Consider the following 13,336-nt stretch of genomic DNA (forward strand, 5'->3'; position numbering starts at 1 on the left):
ATAAGAGTAATTATGCATTTAGAAATTCAAGCTCCTGCACAATTACTTATAAAATTCTTCATGTTCAGTGATAAAGTCTTAAAATCTTGTGGATCTAAGCATCACTTTGTAAATAATCTGTGTGCCTATACAATGTGCAGTGGTTTTCCTGCATTAATGGCAATACAATAAATAAAGTTTAAAATACCTGTTCCAAGAGAAAATGTTTTCTGACTACCTTTAACTTCTGTCTTGTAACTTAAGTATAAAACTAGAACCATTTTGCTTGTATAAATATACATTTTTCTGATCAGCCTTGATCAGTCTGAAACAATTTTGAGTGAGAAGGAACATCTCTGCTGATCGCTGCTGAAAATCCAAATGAACTAAACTGCGTTGAAATGCGCTTCTTACTCAGCAAAGCCAGGCAAGGCCAGTTTCAGTTTTTAAATGAATTGTAAATCACTGCTGTTTAAAATATTCCTATACCTGGCACCATTTATTTGTCCTTTGAAATTCTGTAGAGCTCACATAAACCAATCCAAGACATCTCAATTCAAAAGCTCTGAAAATCACAATGCTTGAGATAACATAGTACATACATAGCAAAGAGCTTCATGTTGATTTTAAAGGCCCTTTTACATCTATCGAGTCTGCCAGCTACAGAATGCAGTACTTCTAGAAGCTGAAAAAGACCTTACAATCTGATCTATTGAGCTACTCCTTACTTGCAGTTACATTGCAAGTCAGTTTTAGAAGAAAAATAATATCATGTTTCAAATTTTTGAAACTTAATTAGCAGATATTTCAGGCAGATTCATTACTTTTTTTAGTAACAATTGAATTATTTCTCTTAACATAAACAGTCCAGACTGATTAGAATCTGGTTGCTTGTTGAACACAATGAAAACTGCATCTTTTTGTGGGGGACTTCAGGAAGAGAGATGTGGCATGGGAATGTGTGTACTGTATAGGTTTGGATGGGTGTTGGGTTTTATGCTTTTGGGGACATATGAGAAGGACATACACTAGGTCTTGTGATTTGCAATATATCCATTGATTCATGGTCATCATATGAAATGGGGAACTATGGACCAGGAATTGTTTCTCTTCTGGTGTTTGCCGTTTGTTTGGTTTGGTTTTTTTTAATAGCTGCATTTGTTAGAAGTTTGGATGACAAAGATGTCAACTTAGGTTATGTTATTTCCCAGTGTCTTAATCTAAACCACTACACAAACAAGCATGTGTGAAGATTTTCCCATACAAAACCATGTGAGAACACGGCCCCACATACTGAAAGCTTGCACTCAGTAGCTCTGTAAATTAAAGAACCACATTGCATGACAAACATAAACACAGGCAAAAGAGGTAATATAAAACTGCAGTCTCAGATGGAGTGATTCTCTGTATTTCCTTGTAACTTGAAAGGGGATGTGGAAGAAAAGAAAAATTTTCTAGTAAGTATTCTTCATGTGTTCACATGAAAGTATTATTCTTATAAATGAGACAGAAAAAAATCTGTCTTCTATCACATCCAAAATAGCTTAAATTGTGTATAATTTTCCTGAAACCTTTTAAATTCTATAATCTGTGCTAGGATATAATTTTGATTCAATGTTCACATATTATTTTTTAATTGAAAAAATGTAAATTTTAAAATGTAAAATGTAAATTTTTAATTAATAAAAATGTAAATTTATGCACATGAAACTCTCTACTGATGCAGATAAATTGTTTCTGGCACTGTCACTAGAATCTATAAGCATGTCTTAGATAGTTTTACACTATACCATGGTCTATTACGAAAGGCTTCAAGTTTTTATCTTTTGACTTTTTAAATATACAAAACAGACTGAGCCACAGAGACTAGAACACAGGACCTAATCACTAGGGTCACATCCATTTCCTTTCTTTTCCTTATTCAATGAATTGCATTCAGTTACGTATAAGGTGGAACATCTATAACACAGGGTAGTGCAAATCAATCTATTTAAGACAGATGTAATCTCATAGGAAGTATCCACTTGTGTTATTTTTTGGACACAAGTCAAGTTTCAGAACTAATAAAAGTTTGGTGCAGTAAATTTTTGAGGTTTTACTCTGTCTTCTCTGTCTTCTGACTTGAAGAAAGAGTAATGGTTCAAGGTTACAATTTCATTCAATGTTCTGTGGTGATTCTAAGTAACTTCTAGTTACTTATCTTACAATTTTAATAACTAGCTATGTTTTCAAAGCTTCAGATGAACTTACTCTCAAACTGTCAAAACTACAGGCCTGGCGCACTAATTTACAAAAACAAAGTTGCATACATTCTCCATAACAACTGGGGAAATTTTGCTTTTAATTTTTTGCTTCATGTTCTTATTGGAAATGTGCAATGTGGGAGAGATGGAGGAGATCTAGAGTGGGTAACTGCATTTTCTCTAAGAACAACATAAATACTTAAACAGTGCAGCTTCAGAGACAGAAGATGACAAGCACAAAAAAAAAATTTAGCACAAAAATGACAAAAGGACGTAATAATCTGGAAATAGAACAACATTTGGAATAGACTGATTGTATGTGTGCATGTGTTTGTTACTACGGTGACCGTCGGGCAAACTTAGGTGCATCAACCCTCTGCTATTCTATGATGAAAAGCACACAAATACAGCTGAGAGACGGAAAGAACTGGTCCATTGTTCCTCTAGAACCTACAAAGTTCACATCTTAAGGGCTTTGATTAGTTTGCTTTGCTGATGGCCTATAATTAATGAGACAATAATGCAAAGAAATTAGTGCAAATTAATGCTGATGGTTCATTTGAGGCGCTATGACATTGAAGAAGCACAACAAAGATCTTGGAGAGCTGTGCTGACTATGATTTTGACTTACAGAAGATTTTCCAAAATATCTTTACAAAACAAGGGTGTAGTGGTGCTGTCTCTCTGGAAGTAATACTTCCTTATCACACAGTTAAAGAGATTACAGGAAATTCTATGAACAAGAAATGGGAGAAATAGAGCTTCGGCATCACAAACATTTAAAAATTCAAGTAATTCAGATTCTTGCAGCAAATTATATTGCCTACGTTTCCCTTAACCACTAACTCAAAATATATTTTTAAGAGACACCTATTTTTGTGTTCTTGTTTCAGAGGTACATTGTGTTGGGTTAGCCAATCAGTTATTTTGAAGTTCTCATTTTTACTGGATGTACATCATACCAATAACAGCAGGAAGAACTTAATCATTTCTGGTTTTGTATTAGTTACTGGTTTTGCACTTTTGTGAAGCTGAATAAATAAGTTCCCTGTAAGTGTTGAATATTTTAACTGAGCATGATTTTGCATAGGTGGTAGAAAGTAATTTTAATTTACATAAGGATGTCTCTCATTCTTAAGGCTTGCAAATTTCAACATTTTACAAAATGGCAAAGAAACAAAAATGAGTGACAAATTCTGTAAATATAAATATAAGCAGTTACAAACTTTTTGCTCACAATTCACAACCTCTTTCAGTATTTGTCATTATTGTTCATGTTAGATTAAGAAATGGAGGTAGGAGAGGTTCCTTGTGAGAGAAAAAAATTACACAAAATTGTTTCTTTTATTAATGGACCAAGCAATAACCTTGTACACCAACATCAGGTAAAGTCCTATTTGAAATTCTTCATTAAAATGCCTGTGCATATTGCAGTTCACTAAAGAAAATAAGCAATGAATCAAATTTCCCATGTTTCATTCATAAATAAAGAAACAAAGAGCCAGATGTAAACAAAAATTATGTAGTCGACAAAATAATCCTTCCAGGCTTTCATTTCCATTCTGATATCCTATTCCTTGACTTCTACTAGTTTCCTGTTTTCCAGCAGGAGTTGTCACCCTCAACAACAAGGTAATAATCCATAACAGAGTGACCTAATTGCTGGTTCTCCCCCTTGTCAATGCTTTATTTTTGCCATTGTTAACACCTTTCACCAACTGTTAATCCAAAACAAACTCTTTGTTGTTCTTTCTTCTAATTCTTGCAGAGTAAAAAAACCACTTAACAATCTCATGTATATAGCTATAGTTCTCTCATCCTCAAATATATTTCAGAAATAATTCCACAATTATTCTGACAACAGAAAGATGGCTTAAGTTAGATATAGTGCAGTCTTCATCATTATTTTACTCTTCATACTGTTTTAAATATTAACCTGCCATACGTTATCAACAACTAAATTAAAATATATCTGGATAAGAAATAAATCTATAAGAATATTTTGTGTCCACCTATACTGGCATCTTTCTGTCTTATACTATTAAGATTTCTTTGGTCATATCCAATTTTATTGAACTAATTTCTGAAAAGTGATCTTCCCAATCCAGATGCATCACATCAAATTGGCATTTAGTGGAATCCATACCACTGGTTAACAGGTTGGGGAATAGATTTTAACATGTGTTAGGACATGTTGTTCTTCTTCCCCTGTTTCAAAGAGCTGCTTTAATGAAATTATAGAATGTATTCTGATGAGTGCCCGTACTTCAGTAATTTTTTAATGATAGATAATTGCTATAAAATTGTATAGAATGTGCATATTTTCTGGTTTTATAGATGGTATGGATACAATTTGCATAATGTATACCAATATACATTATGGATTCACGTATCTGGAAATGTTATTTAACCACTAGGTGCAACTGAATCATCCATCTTTTTAGTCAGAGGTCAGCATAGCTGTGAAACTTGTACATAGCATAAAAACCACTCATGCCTGCGCTGCCCTCAAGAACCTGTAGAGCACTATTCACCAAAAAAATTAACTCTCACAAAACCTTCCCGGAAATAAGAACCAAAAACAAAGGAGCTAAGACCAGCCTTTGGGCTGTTAGAAGAACTATGAATTAATAAAGATTAGGGAAGTTAATTATAAACATTCAGCTCCTATGGCTTATGTGATAAACTGAAGCAATTGAAAGGGACAGGTTACAAAGGACGATTACAAACATGGAGACAAAGCAGGACTGATTAGTGTTTTTCCTCAGCCAGAAGATAAACTGGCTGTGTACTGCACGCAATAACATGGTCAAGATTGGTTGCTTAGAAACATCTGAATTTCAGTCAAATATCTACAACTGACAAATTGTGAACGTTTGCTGCTTTTCTCATGGAAAACTAAACATGTCTGTATTATGTATTGAATTTTTGAAGTAAACTAAAAAAGCTTGTTTATTAAAGTAAATATTAAAATTTAAAATATTAAAAATATAAATGTTAGAATTTATTAAAAATAACAAACTTCACATTTGTTTGGATGAATTAATGTCAAATTTGTTTTTCTGAAACAGTATCTTTAGAGCCATATGTAAGAAAACAGATGAAAAATACATATAGAGTAAAAATATGCATTTAATTAAATCGAAAATTATTTTTTAAAGGGCCATATAATGGCCATGTCTAAAACGTTAAGCTTTAATTATTTGATCTCTGGAACTTCACTGACTTCTGAACAACTTCTCAACAACAACATTTTAGCTAAACAGTATTTAGATTGTCCTCTCCGTCTTGAGAATTTATAACAATATTCTGTTTCAGATTATATCTTCTGGATTGGAGGAAACTGAATTCTTTTAATGTAAAAGACAAGCTTGAAGATTTTTCACTTGCCAAGAATTTATACTTGTCCAGATAATTTAAATACTGAAGCACAGTAGTAGCTGTTTAAATCTGATCTGCTAGTAATGATCATCATTTATCTCTGGATATAAAAACTGCTTACTACACATCACTCACACACTCTGATGAATCACTCCTTTGGAAGAGAAAAAATGAAAAACAGCTTGCCAGGCTGTTATCATAGAGGTTTACGCTTTTATTTATGTTATTACTGGTAGACTGCAGAAAGCTCAGATAATACCATTAAATTTGATTCCTAACAGGCATCAAATTCATCTAGCAATAATGACATTATATTGTCATTGAAAACCATGAAAAGCACCAGAGTTATAAATTATCTTACTACCTAAGATGTAAAGCATTTCATTAGTAGACTTCTTGCTTGAAAAGATGCAATGTCCCAAATCAATGTCTTGCAGTATATGCAGAATCCAGTGCTAATAAATATGAAATATTATTCCTATGAATAAAACAAGAACTATGCATCATGAATCTGCAAGTCTTTCAAAATGCTGCCTCAACTTGCTCAGTGTATGTCATACTTGTCAATTCAGATGCCACCATGTTGGAGGTAAATAGCTCTAGTATCTTTAAGGTAACCTAATATGTGACAAGTCAATAAAGAGCAAAGCCTGCTACTCTATAGTACAAAAAAGGTACTATGTATTTTAATACACAGCAATTCTCACAAAGTTGAATAAAATTATAAAATACTATTTAGAGTTCTCCAAAGAGGCAAGAATATACATTTTATTTTGCAAGATCGATCACTATCACTTCATAATATGGGAATATAAGATAATAATATGCCTAGACAATAAGTTATATTTGACACCAGAATATGAGCAAATATAAAGTTTAACTATGTAATTACAAATATTAACTAATCATCACTAAGTATATGCTGTGCAAGCTCTCATTAACAGTTCAACTTCAGATCCTCTCCTGTTTTAAAAGCATATTTAAAAAATTGTGTTTAAAGATCTGGACAGCAATTGCTGATAGAAGACCACATTGGTCAGTGTGCAGTGTGGGGGCATGTTTGCATCCTTATAGGAAGCACGTAAAGCATCTTGATTTACATTTTACAGCTTTTCAGTTTTTCACAGTTCTTTGGCAGAAGAGTTCAGTAACACCGTATTCCTGCACAGCCTCGACTGGGCCAGATTCTAAATGTCATAAATGAGAAACAAAACCCAAGTTTGCCTGTCTCTCTGATTGACTAATAGATTGCAATCATAGCAACTTCTGTTGACTCATCTTTTACCAGCATACAATGCATTACACTTCTGACAAAGTTGGAGCATGGGTGAAATCCCTTTCCCCTCATTTACAGCTTTGTTAAACACATATTAGGATGTCTCATGTCACGTATTATAATTTTTAAATAAAATTTTTCTTAAAAGCAGGATGACTTTGAACCCAAAAGCAAATTTGGGTTATGTCTTAAAGGTGCAATAATTGATGAAGGTAAAATGTAACAATGCATAATGTTAGGAAAGCTAAAGCAGGTTAGGAAAGCTAAAGGTCTGATAGAATTAGATCTGTCCAGGGACATCAAGGGCAACAAGAAAAGCTCCTATCGATACATCAGTGATAAAAGAAAGAATAGAGAAAATGTGTGCCTTCTTCAGAAGGAAACAGGAGACATAGTTACACGGCATATGGAGAAGGCTGAGGTACTCAATGACTTTTTTCTCTGTCTTCACCAAAAAATGTTCAAGCCTCACTGTGCAAGTTGCAGAAGGCAAAGGCAGGGACTAGGAGAATGAAGAACTGTCCACTGTAGGAGAGGAGCAGGATTGAGATCATCTAAGAAACCTGAAGGTGCACAAGTCCATGGAACCTGATGAGATGCCTCTGTGGGTCCTGAGGGAACTGGCAGATGAAGTTGCTAAGCCACTATTCATCATATTTGAGAAGTTGTGGCAGCTCAGTGAAGTTCCAACTGACTGGAAGAGGGGAAACGTCACACCCACTTTTAAAAAGGGTAAAAAAGAAGACCAGGGAAACTACAGGCCAGTCACTCTCACCTCTGTACCTGGTAAGATCATGAAGCAGATACTCCTGGAATCTATGCTAAGGCACACAGAAACTAAGGATGTGATTGGTGATGGCCAACGTGGCTTCACTAAGGGCAAATCATACCTGACAAATTTGGTGGTCTTTTATGACGAGGTTACAGCGTTGGTGGATAAGGGAAGAGTAACTGATGTCATTTACCTGCATTTGTGCAAAGCATTTGACATTGTCCAGCACAACATCCATGTCTTTAAGTTGGAGAGACGTGGATTTAACAGATGGACCACTTGGTGCATAAGGAATTGGCTGGATGGTCGCACTCTTAAGAGTTGTGGTCAATGGTGTGATGTCCAAGTGGAGACCAGTGACAAGTGGCATTCCTCAGGGGTTGGTACTGGGACTGGCACTGTTTAACACCTTTGTCAACAACATGGACAGTGAGATTAAGTGCACCCTCAGCAAGTTTCTGATGACATCAAGCTGGGTGGTGTGGTCAACACACTAGAGGAAAGGGATGCCATCCAGAGTGACTTTGACAGGCTTGAGAAGTGGGCCCAAGAAAACCTCACGAAGTTCAACAAGACCTAGTGCAAAGTCTTCCATCTGCGTCAGGGCAATTCCATGCACAAATACAGACTGGGTGAAGAATGAATTGAAGGCAGCCCTGAGGAGAAGGACTTGGGGTTGTTGGTTGATGAGAAGCTCAACACGAGCCAGCAATGTGCACTTGCAACTCAGAAAGCCAACCATATTCCAAAGTACATCAAAAGAAACATGACAAGCAGGTCAAGGGAGGTGATTCTGCCCCTCTACTCTGCTCTTGTGAGACCTCATCTGCAGTACTGCATTCAGTTCTGGGGCCATAACAAAAGGACATGGAGTTGTTGGAATGAGTCCAGAGGAGGGCCATGAAGATGATCAGAGGGCTGGAGCACCTTCCCTATGAGGACTGACTGAGAGATTTGAAGTTGTTTAGCTTGGAGAAGAGAAGGCTCTGGGGATACCTGATAGCAGTCTTCTAGTACTTATAAAGGGCCTACGGGAAAAATGGGGAGGAAGAACACTACACTCTTTATCAGAGAGTGATAGGAATAGTGGCAATGGCTTTAAACTGAAAGAGGGTAGATTGAGATTAGATATTAGAAAGAAATGCTTTACTGTGGGGGTGGTGAGACACTGGAACAGGTTAGCTAGGGAAGTTGTGGATGCCTCATCTCCAAAAGCCAGGTCCAAGGCCAGGTTGGATGGGGTTTTGAGCAACCTGGTCTAGTGGAATGTGTCCTTGCCCATGACAGGAGGTTTGGAACTAGATGATCTTTAAGGTCACTTCCTAAACCATTCTATGATTCTATAATTTGTCACAGTGACTATGACTGTTAAGATACACCTATTAACAGCAATATCAGGCATACAGCAGTAACAAGTATTCTTTTCTTACTACTTACACATTTTACCGTTCTGTTTCAAGGAGAGGTATAATATGAAAAGCTGGTGTATCTCCAAATGAATTGATTTTCACTGTGTCATCCGCTGATTAAAAGTAAGTAGAAGCAATCCTTTTACTAAGCTTTATTGCTTCTTTCAAACAAGAACTCCTTCTTCAATCCATTTTGCTGCAGATATTGGTCTGCTGGTGGGAATGCATCTTACAAATAGGGACAACCTGCAGATAAATATTTCCTTGCAGTGCTTACACGGACATATTTTTGCTAACTTTAGACTTGAGGCTATTTTCTTTTAAAGGAGGGATGTTATGTGTGCAAGCCTTACATCCAAGACAGATGAAAACAGAAAGGTTCAGGTTCAAAGGTGCCTATAACTGCAGACATACTGTTATACAAAGGTCTTATATTGGCAACAGGGTTGAAATATGGACCTAGAGAAGGATTTGTCTAAATCTCATCTGTTGGCACAGCACAGCTACATTTGGTGAAGTACTTACCTTATCTGCAACGTTCCTAAAATAGTATCACATCCAAGCTATTTGTTCTTACCATTAGTGACTTGAACGCCTTCTTGGACAGTGGCTGTCTGACTTGTATTGACCATGGCAGAATTTCTTGCAGCAGGCATAGCAGTTGCACCAAGAACTACACCACTCAGTGGCACTTCTACTCTTCTTTCTAATCTCTGCCTGGCTCGACAGCGTACCACAGCTATGGAAAAGTAAGAAACAATTATTTATAAAGTGTCAGCGTCTTGTTTTTAACAAAACAATTGAAAATAAAAGTTAAATGTTCCAATAAGAACCAAGACAACTAAAAGCTTTTCCCCATGCCACTGTTTCTATTGTTCTGATTAGATGAAGTAGTAGAAAATATTTCTAAGCAGACAAAAATCTGTTCCTACAGTTAGTTCACAACAGCTCTTGCAAGTTTCTCCCTTTTCTGTAATCACTAAATGTATCTTAATTTTAGTTCATGTGCAAATAGAAATTATCATATACTTTGACATATGCCAATGAGAAAGGAAACAAAGAAATGCATTAATTTAAAAGTTAAATGAAAGAATATTAAGTTACTCTTTGATTCCTTAATTTAAGAATATTGTTGTTTAAATTTCAGTTTTTACAGAACTATGCCAGAATAAAAAAAGAATTCTGAAACAAGTTTCTCTTTGAAGCATGACAAAGCTTTTTTCAATTCAGTAAGTGATTTTAATGTAATACTTCTAAAATGTGTCTTTTTTCATAATAAGTTAGTTGGATTACAGCTTATGTGTTAGATTTTATAAAGCTTACTTCAAGAGTTATTGTTTATGGTTATTTTAATAATTATTGAAACAGAAAGATATGAAAATTAGATTCAAGAACTGAAAGAAAAATGTGTTTTCCCAAAGAAAAAAACTTAGAATTTTCTAGAGTTCTGGAAATCAACATGAAAAAGAAAAGCTGATTACATACTTAACATAACACATAACAGTTTCAGTCTCAAGGTCCAAATATTATTTTCATCAGAAGTATACCCAAAAAGGCTTTAAAAATTAACACTGAACTAAACATCATGATTTAATGATAAGTAATTTAGAACCATATCTTGGTAAGTAATTACGTAAAGTGTTTAAAAGAAGGGTAATGAAATCCTTACTTCTACAGCATGTTTATTTAGCTTCAACTTTCAGTTCTGGAGCTTGATTCCCTATCATTATTTTGGAAAAAAGACAGTTGCACATCAAGTTCAAGTAATTTATTTTCTCAAACAAACCCCAACAAACCACATCTTTTTTTTTTCTTGGTCTTTTCCTACGTAACAGGGTTTAAGTAATTTCTATAGCTCTCTTCTAAGCATTTCCATGACAAAGAGTTACTGAAATAGTTAAAAACACATCTTTTTTTTGAGATGCACAGCTTTAGGTTTCAGAATAAATGACATTGTCTGTATATATTGTCTGTGCGTCAAGCTCAAGATCAGAGCATCCGATGAGTAGGAAATCAAGTAAGGAGTCTCCTTCATGGCTGAGCAGGGAGCTACTGGATAAAGTCAAGTGGAAGAAGAGGCTGACCACTTGGGACGAATACAAGAATGCTGTCAGAGGATGTAGGGATGCAACAAGGAAAGCTAAGGTCTCCTTAGAACGAAACCTGGCAAGGGCAGCCAAGGACAAGAAGAAAGGCTTCTTCAAGTACATTCGAGGAAAATGAAGGCTAGAGAAAATGTGGGCCCACTACTGAATGAAGGGGGTGCCCTGGTGATGGAGGATACACAGAAAATGGATTCACTGAATGCTTTCTTTGCCTCCATCTTTACTGTTAAGGCCAGCCCTCAGGAGTCCCAGGCCTTCAAGACCACAGAGGAAGCCAGGAAAAAGGAAGACTTTGCCTTGGCTGAAGAGATTGGATTAGAGAACAGTTAAGTAAACTGAACAGCTACAAATTCATGGGCACTGATGGCATGCACCCACGAGTGCTGAGGGAGCTGGCAGAAGTCATTGCCTGGCCACTATCCATCATCTTTGAAAAGTCCTGGAGAAAAGAAGAGGTGCCTGAGGACTGGATGAAAGCCAGTGTCACCCAAGTCTACCAAAAGGGCAAGAAAGAGGTCCAAGGTAACTACAGACCAGTCAGCCTCACCTCTATCCCTGGAAAGATGATGGAATTGCTTCTTCTTGGCATCATCTCATATTAAGAAAAAGAGGCTTATCAGGAGTAGTCTGCATGGATTCACCAAGGGGAAGTTATGCTTGATCAATCTGATAGCCTTTTATCATAGCATAAGTGGATGGATTGATGAGGGAAGGGCTTCGATGAAGCAAGGCTTTCAACACCATCTCCCATGACATCCTCACAGCCAAACTTAAGAAGTGTGGATTGAATTATTGGATAGTGAGGTGGATTAGGAACTGGCTGATAGGCAGAACTCTGAGAGTTGTGGTCAGTGGGGCAGAGTCTAGATAGAGGCCAGTGTCCAGTGGTGTTCATCACGAGTCAGTACTGGATCCAGACCTGTTCAATATATTCATCAATGACCTGAATGATGGGACAGAGTATACCTTCAGTAAGTTTGCTGATGATACAAACTCGGAAGGAGTCACTGAAACACCAGAAGGTTGTGTTGCCCTTCAGTGTGACCAGGACAGGCTGGAGATTTGGGCAGGGAGAAACTTAATGAAATTCAACAAAGGCAAGTGTAGGGTACTGCATCTAGGAAAGAACTCAATGTATCAGTACAGGATGGGGGCTGACCTGCTAGAGACGAGCTCAGGGAAAAAGGACCTAGGAGTCCTGGTAAACAGCAGGCTGACCATGAGCCAGCAATGAGCCCTCATGTCCAAGAAGGCCAATGGCATCCTGGGGTGCATTAAGAAGATTGAGGCCAGTAGGTCAAGGGAGGTTATCCTCCAAATCTACTCTGCCCTGGTTTCAGGAGGATGGGAACAGACTCTTCTTGGTTTTGCCTAGTCACAGGACAAGGGGAAATGGTCACAATCTGGAACACAGGAGGTTCAACTTAAACATAAGGAAAAACTTCTTTACTGTGAGGGTGACAGAGCACTGGACCAGGCTGCCCAGAGAGGTTGTGTAGTCTCCTTCTCTGCAGACATTCAAAACCCGCCTGGACGCCTTCCTGTGCAACCTCATCTGGGTGTTCCTGCTCCGGCAGGGGGATTGGACTGGGATGGGGGCTGACCTGCTAGAGACGAGCTCAGGGAAAAAGGACCTAGGAGTCCTGGTAAACAGCAGGCTGACCATGAGCCAGCAATGAGCCCTCATGTCCAAGAAGGCCAATGGCATCCTGGGGTGCATTAAGAAGATTGAGGCCAGTAGGTCAAGGGAGGTTATCCTCCAAATCTACTCTGCCCTGGTTTCAGGAGGATGGGAACAGACTCTTCTTGGTTTTGCCTAGTCACAGGACAAGGGGAAATGGTCACAATCTGGAACACAGGAGGTTCAACTTAAACATAAGGAAAAACTTCTTTACTGTGAGGGTGACAGAGCACTGGACCAGGCTGCCCAGAGAGGTTGTGTAGTCTCCTTCTCTGAAGACACTCAAAACCCACCTAGATGTGTTCCTTTGTGATCTTCTCCACGTGATCCTGCTCTGGCAGGGGGGTTGGACTAGATGATCTTTAGAGGTCTGTGATTCTGTGATTATACTAGTTTACCAAGTGTTTCAGATTACTATGTGCACTTTGTATCTGCATCATTTTATATATCACAGCTCATCTTACAACAAGAAATGAGTCTACATTTTCCT

General features: G+C 37.3%; 1 protein-coding gene across 1 annotated transcript in view; it reads right to left on the bottom strand.

Moving 5' to 3' along the window:
* LOC104545622 (chromosome unknown open reading frame, human CXorf30) overlaps nt 1-13,336 on the bottom strand; it is a gene marked incomplete at its 5' end in the record, with an annotated part of 89,273 nt that overhangs the window by 28,308 nt on the left and 47,629 nt on the right. The window contains 2 exons of the mRNA XM_010190810.1: nt 9,638-9,799; nt 11,390-11,466. Of these exons, the coding sequence (XP_010189112.1) occupies nt 9,638-9,799; nt 11,390-11,466 (239 nt within the window). The remainder of the gene's footprint in view (nt 1-9,637; nt 9,800-11,389; nt 11,467-13,336) is intronic.

This window comes from Mesitornis unicolor, unplaced genomic scaffold (genome assembly GCF_000695765.1).
Source record: "Mesitornis unicolor isolate BGI_N332 unplaced genomic scaffold, ASM69576v1 scaffold4298, whole genome shotgun sequence".
NCBI classification, from domain to species: Eukaryota; Metazoa; Chordata; class Aves; order Mesitornithiformes; family Mesitornithidae; genus Mesitornis; species Mesitornis unicolor.